The sequence below is a fragment of the Pongo abelii genome, chromosome 7 (genome assembly GCF_028885655.2).
Source record: "Pongo abelii isolate AG06213 chromosome 7, NHGRI_mPonAbe1-v2.0_pri, whole genome shotgun sequence".
NCBI lineage: Eukaryota > Metazoa > Chordata > Mammalia > Primates > Hominidae > Pongo > Pongo abelii.
In genome coordinates, this window is record NC_071992.2 from 109,645,690 (window position 1) to 109,662,096 (window position 16,407).

Genomic DNA, 16,407 nt, shown 5'->3' on the forward strand with positions numbered 1-16,407 from the left:
GATTGTATGTTTAAAACACCCAAGAGAATGACTAAAAATTATTATAAACAGTGATGGAAGAAAATACCTCATATATAGTAGCAACAAAAAAGAAAAAATAAGTAGGCATATCCTTTTTTAAAATTTTTATTTTTGTTTTTTTTTTGAGACAGAGTTTTCACTGTTGTTGCCCAGGCTAGGGTGCAATAGTGTGATCTCGGCTCACTGCAACCTCCCTCTTGGGTTCAAGCGATTCTCCTGCCTCAGCCTCCCGAGTAGTTGGGATTATAGGCATGTGCCACCACACCTGGCTAATTTTATATTTTTAATGGATAACAGGGTTTGTCCATGTTGATCAGGCTGGTCTTGAACTCCCGACCTCAGGTGATCCACCCGCCTCAGCCTCCCAAAGTGCTGGGATTACAGACTTGAGCCAGCACACCTGACCTTGGCATATACTTTAGAAGGAGTGTACAACATAATTAATTGAAGAAATTTGTGAGTATTACTGAGGGATATGAAGGCAGGCTTTTATAAGTGAAAATGCATTCTTTATTTTTGGATGGGAAGATTAAATATTAGAAAGATGCCAGCTCTTCTGCTAGTCTGTATATTTTAAAGGACCCTAATAAATTCTATCAGGATATTATTTGTTTGTTTTGAGGTAATATACAAATAGAGTCTGAAGTTTAACAGGAAAGTTACATGAAAAGCTAAGAAAATTCTGGGAAGGGAAAGAAGGAACTACCCCATCAGATAATATGCATGTTATATAGCTACTATAATCACATATATGACAGGCTTATGGGTACACAGACTGATTGATGGAACTTCAAACAGGCAATCAGAATAGATTCAATTCATATGGGAATTTGGTATGTGAAAAAAGTGGCATTTCATATAAGTGGGGATAAAACTGATTAATGGTGCTGGGAAAACTGAGAAAACACCAAGGTGGTTTTCTACCTTATTTCTGAGAAAATTAAACTCCAAATGAGTCAAATACTAAATATGAATATATGAAAGTTCTTAAAGAAAATGCAGGAAAAATTTGTATAGTTTTGGTGTAATAGGCCTAAGTATGACCAAAAATACTTAGTCACTTTGGAGGCCTAGGTGGGAGGATTACTTGAGCCATGGAGTTCCTGACCAGCCTGGGCAATATAGAGAGACTCTGTGTCTACAAAAAAAAAAAAAAAAAGAAAGAAAAACCACAGAAGAAAAAATTGGTAAATTTATAAAATGCCATAAAAATTATAATACCAAAAACCAAACTACAAACTAAAGAAAAATATTAATGCATACAATAGACAGAGGTCGAAGTTCTTCAATAAATGTAAAGCTCCTACAGATAAATAAAAGTAAGATGAATAGCCCAATTTTTAAAATAGCCAAGAGTCATAAATAAAGTTCACATAGAAAAAAATATTTTAACATGAGAAAAAAATGTTCAACTTTACTCAGAGTAAGAAAATGCACATTAAAGCTAAAATGAGATTTTATTTTTAACCTACCAGATTTTATTATAAAACTTTTTAGACCGGGCACAGTGGCTCTACACTTGTAATCCAGTACTTTGGGAGGCCGAGGCGAGTGTATCACCTGAGTTCAGGAGTTCAAGACCAGCCTGACCAATGTAGTCGCTACTAAAAATTCAAAATTAGCCCGGCGTGGTGACACATGCCTGTAATCCCAGTTTCTTGGAGGCTGAGGCAGGAGAATTGCTTGAACTTGGGAGGTGGAGGTTGCAGTGAGCCAAGATCACACCATTGCACTCCAGGCTGGGCAACAAGAGTGAAACTCCATCTCAAAAAAAAAAAAGAAACTTTTTCAACTTTGACAATGTATTTATAAGGATACAGGGAAATAGTTATTCGTGTATTAATGGGAAAAATTTTAAGTTGGTGCAACTCTGTGGAAAGCAAATTTATGGTGTTTATCAAAATTAAAAATACACATTATCTTTGCCTAGAAAGCTCTCATCTAGAAATTTCTCATTTGGATACACTTAACTGTATGCCTGAAGAAGTGTTGAATTTTTTTTTCTTGCAACATTATTCCTAAGACAAAAGATTATAAACAAAATAAGAGTCTATCAAGATGAGATCAATCAAATAAATTATGATATAGTCATACAATGGTATAGAATGCAATTGTGGAAAAATAAAGAGGCAGTTCTACACATAGTGCTATGGAAAGAAATCTAAGATACATTGAGTAAAAAAGCAAGATATGGAATAATTTATTCATTCATCTACAAATATTTATTGAGTACCTGCTATTTATCAGCACTGTTTTATGTATTTGGTATTCCACTATTTAGCTTTTTAAAGACCATTATATATGCATATGTGCTTGTATATGCACAGGCTATTTCTGAAAAGACTCATAAGAAACTGTTAACAATGCTGCCTCCTGAGTGAAGAACTGAGTGCCTGGGAATAGTGGGAAAGAGACTTGATTTTCATGTTAAATCTTTTTTTGCTTGATGCGGTGTTTCACGCCTATAATCGCAGCACTTTGGGAAGCCGAGGCGGGTGGATCACCTGAGGTTAGAAGTTCAAGACCACCCTGGCCAACATGGTGAAACCCCATCTCTACTAAAAATAGAAAAATTAGCTGGGCATGGTGGCAGGTGCCTGTAGTCCCAGCTACTTGGGACGCTGAGGCAGGAGAATCACTGGAATCTGGGAGGTGAGTTTTTTTTATTTATTTACAGTGAGTGAGATCACGCCACTGCACTCCAGCCTAGATGACAAGAGCGGAAACTCTGTCTCAAAAAATAAAATAAATCCTTTTGTGCCTTTTATTTTTATATTTTATGTATTACCCAAAGATTAATTTTTTAATTATCTTTACTTTTTTTTTTTACTTTTTAACAATTTTTTTTTTTTTGTGGTGATGGGGGTCTTACTATATATCTCAAGCTGGTCTCGAACTCCTGACCTCAAGCAGTCCTCCTGCCTTGACCTCTCAATGTGTTGGGATTACAGGTGTGAGCCACCATGCCTGGTCTTATTTTTTCAGAGATGAGGTCTTGTTATGTTACCCAGGCTGGATTCAAACTCCTGGGCTTAAGCAATCTACTGCACCCGGCTTCTTAGTAGTTTCATTGGCACTGTTGCCTCCATTGAAAATATTAACTTGATTCTCACGGTATTTGGGGGGTGTATTCTTAGGGATGGGACTAATGAAAGTTTTATGAGTTGGATGGCAATATGAAATTTATTACACTTCATGATGTACTAATTTTGGTGTGTGTGTCTGTGTGTGTGCACATTCAGAATTTTTTTCCCTGTTTTATTATAAGGATCTACATTATATAGCCATAGGAAACATAAGTGGTATGTTTGCATAAATGTTTCATACACAAATATTGTTGTAGCATACTTTTTTCAGTTAACGGTATGCTCTGATGCTCTGTTAGATTTACCTCTTTTTTTTTTTGGAAACAGGGTCTCACTCTTGCCCAGGCTGGAGTGTGGTGGTGTGATCTCAGCTCACTGCAACCTCCACCTACCAGGTTCAAGTGATTCTCATGCCTCAGCCACTTGAGTAGCTGGGATTACAGGCACGTGCCACCACGCCCAGCTAATTTTGTATTTTTTTTTAGTAGAGACAAGGTTTTGCCATATTGGCCAGGCTGGTCTTGAACTCCTGGCCTCATGCGATCCACCCACCTTAGCCTCCCAAAGGGCTGGGATTACAGGCATGAGCCTCCTCACCTGGCCTTACCTGATTCTTTTTAATATATTCCATAGTATTTTGTAGCATGGATATGCCATTATTCTGCTATTTTAAATATTCATGTTGTTTCTAACAAATAATGCTTCAGTGAATATCCTTATATACATGTTCAAGTGTTTCTGTAGGTTAGGTATCTAAAAACAAAATTGTAGTGTTATAAGGATGTGAATTTGAAACTTTAATAGATACTACTAAAAGCCTTCTAAGTTGCAGAAAATTATCAGTAATCTATGAAAATACTTGCTTTCCCGTCCTAGTGTGACAGAAATGTATAGATAAGAGGTAAGAAAATTTTTGAGGAAAAAAATACTGACTTAATTGTTACGATGACTTGGAAAATGATTTTCTATATTTTACTATGTGAGAATAGAGAAGGCATTACTTCTCTTTTTTTTGGAGGCATGGACGGGTACGAAGGGATCACTTCTCTATACTTTATTATGGAGATACTTGTTATGCCTTTAATGCAAATAAAGTGTTTTGAGAATTAATAGAATAATAGTTACAATTGGGTTTTGTTAAATATTTTCTGAATATGTAGAAGCTTATATGTTTACTATGAGTTACATCTTTATTTTGTTTCTAAACTGTTTAGTGGAAAGAGACGTTAATGGAACATTGTTGTCTCAAGCAACTTGTGAGCTCTGTGATGGAAATGAAAACTCTTTTATGGTAGCAAATGCTTTAGGAGACAGGTAAGCAGTGTGATGGGGGCTAACTTCATTAATATCATCTTATATTAGTGTATAATTTGTACTTTTAAGAGTGTTTTCCTGTCATATCACTTGGTTTTCACAATAACCCAAGGAAGGATAGAAGTAGACATTAACAGATACAGAAGCTGAGGCCCAAAGCGTGAGACACACTAGGGTTCAAATTTTGGTCCAGTCTGTTAGTTGTCTGACCTTGGATAGCTCACTACCTCACAATCCCTTGTCTTTAGAATGGTAATGTTACCACCCACTTCATAGGCTGTAATGGCTCAGAAATAATAAGTAATAAAGTAAATAGATACAGTTCTTAGTATAGTGCTACATAGTAACCACTCTGTACAGGGTAGCTATTTTTGTTTGTTGTTATGTAATTTGTATATAATCTGTAATATAATTATGTGCTAAGTACTGTACTAAAGCCCTTACGTATTATAATGTTACATAGAAAAACATAAATGTATACTAATAATAGCCCAGGTACCCTGATTTATAGTCCCATTTTCTGTTGCTTCCTGTTCCCCCTTTGTGCATGTGTTTGTGAAACACACACACACACACACACCCCTGCCTGCCTATATACTTCCCTCTAATTTAAGCGCATTATACCAATTTCAGCATCTTTAATTTATTAGAGGCCTACATCATGACTTCCCTCCAGGCACAGTTTTTTCTTTAGTTTCCAAGTTTAATATGGAAAATAGTTGAGCAGCTTTTCTGAGGGCTACTTAGTGTTGGATCATCTTTTCTCTAAGGCTGACCTGAGTTATGGCATCCAAATACCGATTTTTTTTCCCCAATATTTCCCCAAGCCTAGTGTGTTTTATGTCATGCCCCAGCCCGACTCCTACCTGCTCTATTTTGCAAGTGATGAATACCCATATATTCACTCATCACTGTCCTCATTGGTCCAGTACCCTCCCTCCCTCTATCTCATTCATTAATGAAAAATATGAAGTATTTTTCTAAAATAAACAAAGATGGTAAATAGAATTTATTTAAAAGTGTTGGCTGTAGGTTTGATAGGAGCTAGAAATACATTTCTCTTCAGCTTATGCTACCTTTTTACTTTGTGGCACATAAAGTAAGGAAAGTATATTCGATATAACTAATTGTAAAAATTGATTGGGTTTCATTTATATGAGTTTGTTGGTCTCTTGTTAGTTGAGTGACTTAATTATCTTTGATATTCAGAATTATTCATTATGTAAATTCCATGTAGTTAAAAAGTACTCTTCTATTATTGATTAGTTTTACTTACTTTATACTTTGTAACACAGAATGGCCTAAAACTATTCAAATCAGTGTTATTTTAAATTTGTTTAACATATTTACATAATTGCTTACTGAATGAATCTACTCTAATCCATTGTTTAGAAAGACAGCTTTTCTATTAGGTTTAGTATAATTTATTAACATTTTAAAAATTATTTTTGTTATATTGAACAGGTGCGTCCGATGTGAGCCAACATTTGTTCATACCAGCAGGTCCTGTGCATGTTCAGAACCTAACATTTTAGTAAGGCTAACCAAATTGATAAAGTATATATATTTTTAATTCAATTGCTTATGCCTTTTCATAAGCTTCTATTTTTTCCCTCATTTATTTATGAAGACAGGGGGATTATGTTTCAGCAGCACAGGGAATTTTCCTCTACGTAGAATTTCAACTGCACGTTATGGAGAAGTTGTGAGTATGTTTCAATTTTTTTGTTCTGTTGTTAAAAAACTTTCTACGTTTCATCCATTAGTAATTTCAGGCTAGAATGAGAAACCCTTTTGTGTAAATCATTTTAAAACAGAAAAAAATCAATCTAAGAAACATTAGTCTAATAATTCAGCAGTATAATTTCTAAGTACAGTACTCAGTCTGTACCATAGCCTGCTTGTTTTTCAGTGTGCTACAGAATGTTTACACCAGAAATATCTGGTATATGTTCTGTATAGGATGCAGTATAATACATTTAAGGGCACCAGAAACTCTAGATTTGAACCCTGGATTTGCAAGTCATTAGTTTTGTATCCTTGGACCTTGAGAAGATTTCAAAACTTCAGTTTATTGTCTGTAAGTTGGACATAATAAAAATACCTTTACCACAGTGCCTATACATGGTAATCATTAGAGAAATCAGGATTATTCTTATTTGGCCGGATTTTTCCTTATTTTTTTATTTTATTTTTGTTTGAGATGGAGTCTTGCTCTGTTGCCCAGGCTGGAGTACTGTGGCTCAGTCTCGGCTCACTGCAACCTCCGCCTCCCAGGTTCAAGCGATTCTCCTGCCTCAGTGAGTAGCTGGGATTACAGGCACCTGCCACTACACCAGGCTAATTTTTTGTATTTTCAGTAGAGATGGGATTTCACCATGTTGGCCAGGCTGGTCTTGAACTCCTGACCTTGTGATCCACCCACCTCAGCCTCCCAAAGTGCTGGGATTACATGCATGAGCCACTGCGCCCAGCCAATTAATTGTTTCTTATTTTGTGGATGAGAGCATTGAGGCCTAGAGTTAGAGCTTTGGCAGTAGATGCTGGTGATAACCACTTCTAGGGTATAAAATGGAAAGTAAGTAGATGAATTGGAACTAAAGAGGTAACAAATCCAAGAGAACAAGATTTAGATGACTAGGAGTTACAATAGGAATTAATGAATGAACACTGAAGATGCTTAGTATGCCAGAGTTTGGGGTGGACAGGATGTGATCTGGTTGTTAATATCATTATTGTTAATATTATTATTGAATATAAGAGTGATAAAGAGGACTGTGAGGATAGCAATGATGAGGGTGGGATCTAGGATCTTGATGAATCAGGCAAAAATTCCTCTCCTCCAGTATAGTCTTGTGAGGAAGACAGGCAAGTACCAAGTAGTTACCAGACAACAAAATAAAAGCTAAAATACATAGGTAGCTCTGGGATTATCCCAAAATTGGCTCATCTGTAACAGATACATGTCTTCTGGGGCATTCTTTTCCAGATTGGGGTGAATATCTGTATATGATTATTAAATTTGCAGGCCTTTAATTTTCCTTTTTTCCTTTTTCAAATAATTTAAGTTGAAATAATTTTGCTGAAAGTCCCAGCAATGACTCTTTGTTCTTTCTGGTCTGAGATCCCCAATCATTTAGTGGTCATGTCCCTTTAGCTTCCTCTGATCTGGAACTAGGTCCTCAGTGTTTCCCTGTCTTTCATGAATGCAACAGTTTTGAAGATTACAGGCCTTACCATCCTACAGATACTTTCCTCACACTTTGTACCTGCTTAGATGAAAGCCACAAAAAAGATGTCATGTTCTTTTCAGTGGACTGCATCACATCCAGGGGCACACAGTGTCTACCTGTGCCACCACTGATGCTGTTAACCTTGATCACCTGCCCTAAAGCCACCATGACTACTATAAAGTTACCATTTTCCATTTGTAATTGATTAGTATTTTGTGAGGAGTATTTCTGAGATTACGCTTCCTCATTAACCCTTAACTCACTAGCATTAGTCTCCATTGTTGAACCATTACTGTGATGGTTGCCAAAGGTTAATTTTGGATTTCCATCCACATTTGATTACTTCCACATTTATTAATTGACATTCTCTTGTAAGGAAGAACTATCTCTTCTTCCCCATCTATACACTTATTTTTTAAAATTAATGTCCATGTGGATATGTGGGTTCCTAATTTATTCAGTTAGTTATAATCCAGCATACTCGTTATTTGTTTTGATGCTCAAATTGTCCTATATCTGGCCAATAAAAGTCCCTTCAAGTTGGCTCCTGTGTGGTTTTTTTTTTTTTGACATGTCCCCGTCATTCTTTGAACATTTGCTTACTTTATGGTACAAGATTTCTAGGCGAATCTAGGCTAATCTTGTAATTTTCCTGCCTCAGACCTGGAATCAGCCATTTCTTTTTTTTTTTTTTTTTTTTTTGAGACGGAGTTTCACTCTTATTGCCCAGGCTGGAGTGCAATGGTGCAATCTTGGCTCACCGCAACCTCTACCTCGTGAGTTCAAGTCATTTCCCTGCCTCCGCCTCCCAAGTAGATGGGATTACAGGCATGTGCCACCACACCTGGTTAATTTTTGTATTTTTAGTAGAGACAGAGTTTCTCCATATTGGTCAGGCTGTTCTCGAACTCCCCACCTCAAATGATCTACCCGCCTCGGCCTCCGAAAGTGCTGGGATTACAGGCATGAGCCACCACACCCGGCCGGAATCAGCCATTTCTTTAATCAGTTTTGTAGGATAAATATTTAGAAACCAAGATTAACACACTTAGTATGTCCTCTCAGCAAACATAGCTAGGAAATACACACATACATACATACACACATCTATGACTATTTCTGTGTCTGTGTATATATATTAAAAGGGCTGGGCATGGTGGCTCACACCTATAATCACAGCACTTGGGGAGGCCAAGTCAGGTGGATCACTTGAGGTCAGGAGTTTGAGACCAGTCTGGCCAACATGGTAAAACCTCGTCTCTACTAAAAATACAAAAATTGTCTGGGTGTGGTGGTGCCCTCTGTAATCCCAGCTTCTCAAGAGGCTAAGACGGGAGAATCACTCGAACCTGGTAGGTGGAGATTGCAGTGAGCCAAGATCGCGCCACTGCACTCCAGCCTGGGCAACAGAACAAGACTGTCTCAAAAAAATAAAATAAAATAGCTCATACTGATCCCTTTAATTCTGAAGCAGTACTTCAGGCTTCTTTCTAACCTTTCCCTTTGATAAGTTTTAAGTATCTTCTCCAGGAGTGAGAAATCTGGGGTTCATTATCCTCAATTTATTTATATGCTCAATGTGACCAATCTTCCAACCCCCTCACTTTCTATTCCACCTCCACATTCTCCCTCTGCTAGCACCATGCAGTTGACCCATTATAGACTTCTTTGATAGGTAGGTAGGGAGGAACTGTTCCATCCTTAATGTTGTTCTGATTCAGTTAATGTATTTCATTTAGACATACCAGATTTTTTAAAAATTAAAAATAATAAAACTAAATTAAAAAAAAAAACCACCTCGACCCTTCCCAAAACTTTCCTGGTCCCACACGCAGACACTGCAACCACGACCAGAGGATGGGGCACTGGGAACAGGAACGACACCACTGCCCAGCCTGGGGCACCTGAGGGACAACCTGGGGCACTCCAGGAGCACTGCAAAGGTCTAGCAGAACCAACACTGGCGCGGGCAGGGAAGGGCAGCCTGACAGGCTTGTGGGGCAGCTCCCACCACCTTGAAGAAGGGCTGCCTGCAAGGCAACGGCCATAGGAGGCGAGCAAGGGATGCCTGCTGCCTCAGAGGACCCCCCAGTCCTACCGATGCCATGAGGCAGAGGGTGGAGGAAGCGAGGTCAGCCGGATTCCACATCCCTGCATCCCACATACTGCCCAAGGGCAGGGAGGAGAGGCGAGGGTCCCATAGGAATGAGAAGAGTGGTTCCATTTGCCATGAATGTCCCTCATCTGTCGCAGCTCAGGCCTGGCCAGGGAGAGCATGACATCACCACAGCAATTGTGTGCTAAACATACCAGTTCTGAACACTGATTCTTTCCTAAGGACAGATTTAGAATTCCTGATTTTAAGTCATGTTGCAATTGCTTTTCAGACTGGTTCCGTGTAGCCAGTGTATAAAATGTAAGCAAAATCTAGTTAAGATGGTTTGACTACCCTTGCCTAGTCTCAGTTTGCAAGAATAAGAACTCAGTTTTATCCATGTACTTGTAAGTCAGTCAGATTCTAAAGGCTTGTTTAAAGTAATTAAACTCAGACGAGATTAGATTAATTGATAAACCGGAATACATGTTTATTGTTTATGTTGAGACTGTAATTGCCGATTAGACTGAAATATTTGTATTGACTCCGTAACATACATTCTTCCTAATTGGAAAAGTCTACTTTGAACGTTAAGGTTGGAAGTTTTCTTAGAGAACAAAATTGGAACATAATTCTGTTTGTATTATTTTATAACAAGGCATCCACTTCTACTCATCCTACTCTTGGAATATACTTGCCAATCAGAAAAAAATTTTCACATACATGAGTTAGTGTCTCCCCCCATTCCCTTTCCCTCAAATACATTAATACTGAAATAGCTGCATGGTTTTTGGTTTTCCCAACTTTTATTTTGAAAAATTTCAAAATTGCAGAAAAGCTGAATTAGACAATGACTATGCCTATGTCTTTCACCTAGGTTAAAGAATTGTTAATGTTTTGCCACATTTGCTTTATCTCTCTGTATATATGTAAATATATACACAAACACAATGTTTTTTTCCCCGAGCCATTTGAAAATAAGTTGTAGACATAATGACATTGCACTCCAAATACTTCAGGGTGGATCTCCAAAGAATAAGGCATTTTCCTAGAATCACACCCAAGGAATTTAAAATTAACATAATAGAATTAACTGATACCCATTCATACCCAAATTTTCCCAGTTGTTCAAAAATGTTCTTTATTCTCCCTTCCTTTTTTGGGGGAGGGGATACCTAGGATCCAATCAAGGATCCCACACTGCAGTTAGTCTTTCTAGTGTCCTTTAATCTAGAACACATCCCTGCTTCACTTTGCTTTTGTGGTTTTTCTCCTCTGTATTTTTCTGATTGTTTTCTCATGATTAGACTCAGTGAAACATATTTTCGCAAGATATTATATAGATGTTGTATACAGCTCCTTGCATCACAACAAGGGGTATGTAATGTCTGTCAGGTTGTCCAGTTATTGGTGATAGTAAATTTGATTGCTAGGCGGGATGCGGTGGCTCACTCCTGTAATCCCAGCACTTTGGGAGGCCGAGGCATGTAGATCACCTGAGGTCAGGAGTTCAAGACCAGCCTGGCCAACATGGTGAAACCCCATCTCTACTGAAAATACAAAAATTAGCCGGGCATGGCGGCAGGCTCCTGTAACCCCAGCTACTCAGGAGGCTGAGGCAGGAGAATCGCTTGAACCCAGGAGGCAGAGGTTGCAGTGAGCCAAGATCGCGCCATTGCACTCCAGCCTGGGCAACAAGAGCGAAATTCTGTCTCAAAAAAAAAAAAAAATTGATTTCTTGGTCATAGTTGTGTCTGCCACTTCTTTCCATTGTAAAGGTACTGTGATTAATACGTTAGTCTGAGACTATGTAAATATCCATTTTAGCAATTAATGAATCTTGCCTGTATCAGTTATTAAACTGGTCATTTCTAATAACAATTCTATTATTCCCTCTACATGTATTAGCTAGCAATTGTCTGTAGAAGCATTTTACTTTTTCTCTGTGCTTTTTTTTTTTAAAAAAAAGCTTTATTATGAACTCATAGAATCTTTGTTTACTCGTTGTGTTATAATCTGTTAACCGTTATTCTTCTTTTCGAAGTTCAAGTTGTACCAAATTTGAACTTCCTTTCAGCATAGCTCCTGTATGTTGTTTTGATGTGACTTTAGACTTTAGGGATTTCCTTGGTTTCTCTATACCATGTTCCAGACTCACCTTGTATAATTATATTTTTTAATAGTTCCATAATATTCTGGCTTATGCACTAAAATTTTTATAATGGTATCTCCAGAGAATATTTAGGTTTTCAGTTATTAACTATATTGCTGTCAACCATTTTATGCACATAAATATGTTTTCCCATTTAGAGGGATTATTGCTTTAAGATAAATTTCCTAAGTGTTCCTAAATTTCTGGATTAGAGTATATGGATATTGCTTTATAAAAGTATCATGCAACTTTCACACTATCAGTGGCATTGTATGTGGCTCCATTTTACATGCATTTGTCAGTACTGTAGTGTTGCATTTCATTTTTTACCAGTTTGTGTGCATGTGTTCCTCAGCCTTCTATGCATATTTTTTCTTACAAAATAATTTTTGCTTATTAAATATACACAAATAGTACCTCATAGTTTTATTATAGATTTCTCTGATCACTGTGGTGCCATGTTCATATAATTTAGTTGTATCACTTATGTGTGTGCCCAGACAATTTTCTCTGAATGGTGCTTCTTAGTTTCTCATATTTTAGCAAGAGGTACAGATAAGCTTTAAAGTAATGTTTTTTAACCAGAGGTTTGTTATCTGTAGCCTTCAAAACCCATGTAATTGCCTTGGTCTCATCTGGAGATACTGATTTGTTTTTGTTTGGGATGAAGCCAGGCATTTTTTGTTTTTAGAAAGTTCTGCAGGTGATTGTGATGCCCACCACTGTTGGAGAACCACCACTTTGGAGATTTGAAATTATTTCCCCCCATTTTTTTTATTGCTTGCCAATTTGGTACAGTATTTATAATAATTATAAACCAGTAAATATTAACCACTCAATACTAAGTCAGGATCTGTTATTTTTTCTTTTGTTTGCCACTTTATTTTTTATGTTAGTGAAATAGGCATGTAGTATTTTTTGATTACAGACACATTTTGTCTCGTTATATCTTTTGCCTAAGTGTGATTATTTTGTAATGCGGTCCTATTTATAATAACTGACATTGGTTAAAATCAATTCTTGTATTCCTATTAGTATCTGTTTTTCTACTAACATTGTGAAAGTAATGTGAGACATTTCCCATTCAACAATATGCATATTGGGGTCATTTGAACTTAAAAATAAAATGTATCTTTTTGTTTACAGGGCATGTCTTTAACTTCAGAATGGTTTGCAAAGTATTTGCAATCATCAGCAGCTGCATGTTGGGTAAGTTTGAATTTTTTAAATAAATTTCATTTTATTTTGAAGAATTATGCCATTTATTTACCCAGATAATGAAAGTTTTATTTCTAAGTAGCTATAGCTTCTTGGTCGTAATCTTATAAGAAGAATAAACTCTTTCTTGTGGGCTGAAAGAGAATACATGAAGAAGATGTTATTTAGTGTACACAAATTGAATGTCTCCATGCTTTTTTAGCTGAAACGGAGTGTTAGGGGAAACTGACTGTCACTTAGTAAATGTTTATTGATGACCTACTGTGTGCCAGGCCCAATTCTTAAATCAGGTTAGATATTTCAGAAAAAGAAAAAAACAGTCCTTCATGGAGTTACAGCCTAAGTAAATGTCAGGTTGTGTTAAGTGCTATGAAGGCAAATAGTTAAGAGTAAAGTACATAGATGGGGTGGGAGGTGCTATTTTATGTAGTGATCAGGACAGGCATCTCTGAGAGGGTTATAGTTAAACAAAGAACTGAAAAAAGTGAGAGTGAGCCATGTAAACATCAAGGAGAAGAGTATTCTAAGCAGAAACCATAGCAGGAGCAAAGATCTCAAAGCAGTTTACTGGCTTATTCATGCTTAAGAGAGAAGGAGGAGGCTGGAGTGGCTGGAGCAGAGTGAGCAGGGAAAGTGGAGTAGAGATGAGGTCAGTGATATAGGGAGTGGCTACGGCAAGGCCCTGGAGCTTATTTTAAGGGAGATAGAAGAATTTCATGCAAAGGAAGACATGATAGAACTTCAGTTCTTGAAAGGATCATTGTAGCATGGAGAATAGAATTTATTGGGGTAGGGGACCATTTAGGAGAGTATTACAGTAATCTGAGTGAGAGATAGTGGACCATTGCACAAGGGTGGTACTGCAGAAATGAGAGAAGCGTTTACCTTCAGCTATGCTTCGAAGATTTAGCTGACAGAATTTACTCATGAGCTGGATAAGGGGCAAGGGAGAAAAAAAGTTCAAAGTTTTTCACATGAATAACTGTAAAAATGGAATTGCCTTTTCCTAATAGGGAAAACTGAGAAAGATGGTTGACAGGCAAACTCAACAAATGATCTCATTTTGTTGTTTATAAAGCAGATTACTTAAACAAAATGGATTAGATTTTATGTGTAAGATCTAATATACAAATTATTGTTCTTTCAAATATAGTCTAGTAGTTTTTTTAATGTCATGCTATGAGTTTTTCCTTAGTTCTTCTTTCAGTTTCTTGTCTTTATATTTTAACCTAAAATTTACAATTAAAATGTTTGTGTTATTTCTCTTCCCAAGTGGAAAGTTTGTTTTCTCCTTAAGCTAGAGGGAAGGTTTTAACAAGCAAAAGAATACAAAAAAAAATTATTAGTAAAATAGGTAAAAAAAAAATTTTTTTTTTGAGACGGAGCCTCACCCTGTTGCACAGGCTGGAGTGTACAATCTCGACTCACTGCAACCTCCGCCTCCTGGGCTCAAGAGATCCTCCTGCCTCAGCCTCCTGGGTAGCTAGGACTACAGGGGCATGCTACCACACTCAGCTAATTTTTCTATTTTTAGTAGAGACAGGGTTTCACCACATAGGGCAGGCTGCTCTCAAATTCCTGACCTCAAGTGATCTGCCTGCCTTGACCTCCCAAAGTGCTGGGATTACAGGCGTGAGCCACCACGCCTGGCCTAGAATAGGCAAAATGAAAACAAAATAAACTTTTTTTTCTTTTTGTTTATTTCTTTTTTTATTATACTTTAAGTTCTAGGGTACATGTGCACAACATGCAGGTTTGTTACATAGGTATACATGTGCCATGTTAAGTGTGCTGCACCCATTAACTCGTCATTTACATTAGGTATTTCTCCTAATGCTATCCCTCGCCCAGTCCCCCACCCAAAGACAGGCCCCAGTGTGTGATGTTCCCTGCCCTGTGTCCAAGTGTTTTCATTGTTCAATTCCCACCTATGAGAGAGAACATAGAGTGTTTAGTTTTCTGTCCTTGTGATAGTTTACTAAGAATGATGGTTTCCAGCTTCATCCATGTCCCTGCAAAGGACATGAACTCATCCTTTTTTATGGCTGCTTAGTATTCCATGGTGTATGACATGCCACATTTTCTTAATCCAGTCTATCATTGATGGACATTTGGGTTGGTTCCAAGTCTTTGCTATTGTGAATAGTGCCACAATAAACATACGTGTGCATGAGTCTTTCTAGTAGCATGATTTATAATCCTTTGGGTATATACCCAGTAATGGGATTGCTGGGTTAAATGGTATTTCTAGTTCTAGATCCTTGAGGAATTGCCACACTGTCTTCCACAATGGTTGAACTAGTTTACACTCCCATCAGTTTAAAAGCATTCCTATTTCTCCATGTCCTCTCCAGCATCTGTTGTTTCCTGACTTTTTAATGATCACCATTTTAACTGGTGTGAGATGGTATCTCTTTGTGGTTTTGATTTACATTTCTCTGATGACCAGTGATGATGAGCATTTTTTCATGTGTCTGTTGGCTGCATAAATGTCTTCTTTTGAGAAGTGTCTGTTCATATCCTTTGCCCATGTTTTGATGGGGTTGTTTTTTTCTTATAAATTTATTTAAGTTCTTTGTAGATTCTGGATATTAGCCCTTTGTCACATGGGTGATTGCAAAAAATTTCTCCCATTCTGTAGGTTGTGTGTTCACTCTGATGGTAGTTTCTTTTGCTGTGCAGAAGCTCTTTAGTTTAATTAGATCCAATTTGTCTATTTTGGCTTTTGTTGCCATTGCTTTTGGTGTTTTAGTCATGAAGTCCTTGCCCATGCCTATGTCCTGAATGGTATTGCCTAGGTTTTCTTCTAGGGTTTTTATGGTTTTAGGTCTAACATTTAAGTCTTTAAACCATCTTGAATTAATTTTTTGTATAAGGTGTAAGGAAGGTGTCCAGTTTCAGCTTTCTACATATGGCTGGCCAGTTTTCCCAGCACCATTTATTAAATAGGGAATCCTTTCCCCATTTCTTGTTTTTGTCAGGTTCGTCAAGGATTAGATGGTTGTAGATGTGTGGTATTATTTCTGAGGCCTCTGTTCTGTTCCATTGGTCTACGTATCTGTTTTGGTACCAGTACCATGCTGTTTTGGTTACTGTAGCCTTGTAATACAGTTTGAAGTCAGGTAGCATGATGCCTCCAGCTTTGTTCTTTTTGTGTAGGATTGTCTTGGCAATGCAGGCTCTTTTTTGGTTCCATAGGAACTTTACAGTAGTTTTTTCCAATTCTGTGAAGAAAGTCATTGGTAGCTTGTTGGGGATGGCATTGAATCTATAAGTTACCTGGGGCAG

At 37.4% G+C, this 16,407-nt stretch overlaps 1 protein-coding gene across 11 annotated transcripts in view; it reads left to right on the top strand.

Moving 5' to 3' along the window:
• Window positions 1–16,407, top strand: part of TMEM67 (transmembrane protein 67) — a 66,963-nt gene that overhangs the window by 4,837 nt on the left and 45,719 nt on the right. For 8 of the 11 annotated variants that reach the window (XR_010141233.1, XR_008509189.2, XR_008509190.2 and 5 more), the window contains 4 exons: window positions 4,322–4,421; window positions 5,886–5,955; window positions 6,052–6,126; window positions 13,048–13,110. Coding sequence is in view for 7 of the 11 variants with exons in the window: in XM_002819276.3 (XP_002819322.3) it covers window positions 4,322–4,421; window positions 5,886–5,955; window positions 6,052–6,126; window positions 13,048–13,110 (308 nt within the window). In the remaining 4 variants the exon portion in view is untranslated. Of the gene's footprint in view, window positions 1–320; window positions 478–4,321; window positions 4,422–5,885; window positions 5,956–6,051; window positions 6,131–13,047; window positions 13,111–16,407 lie in introns of those variants that run through there. The other 3 variants (XM_054518671.2, XM_054518673.2, XM_054518672.2) reach the window with 3 other exon arrangements.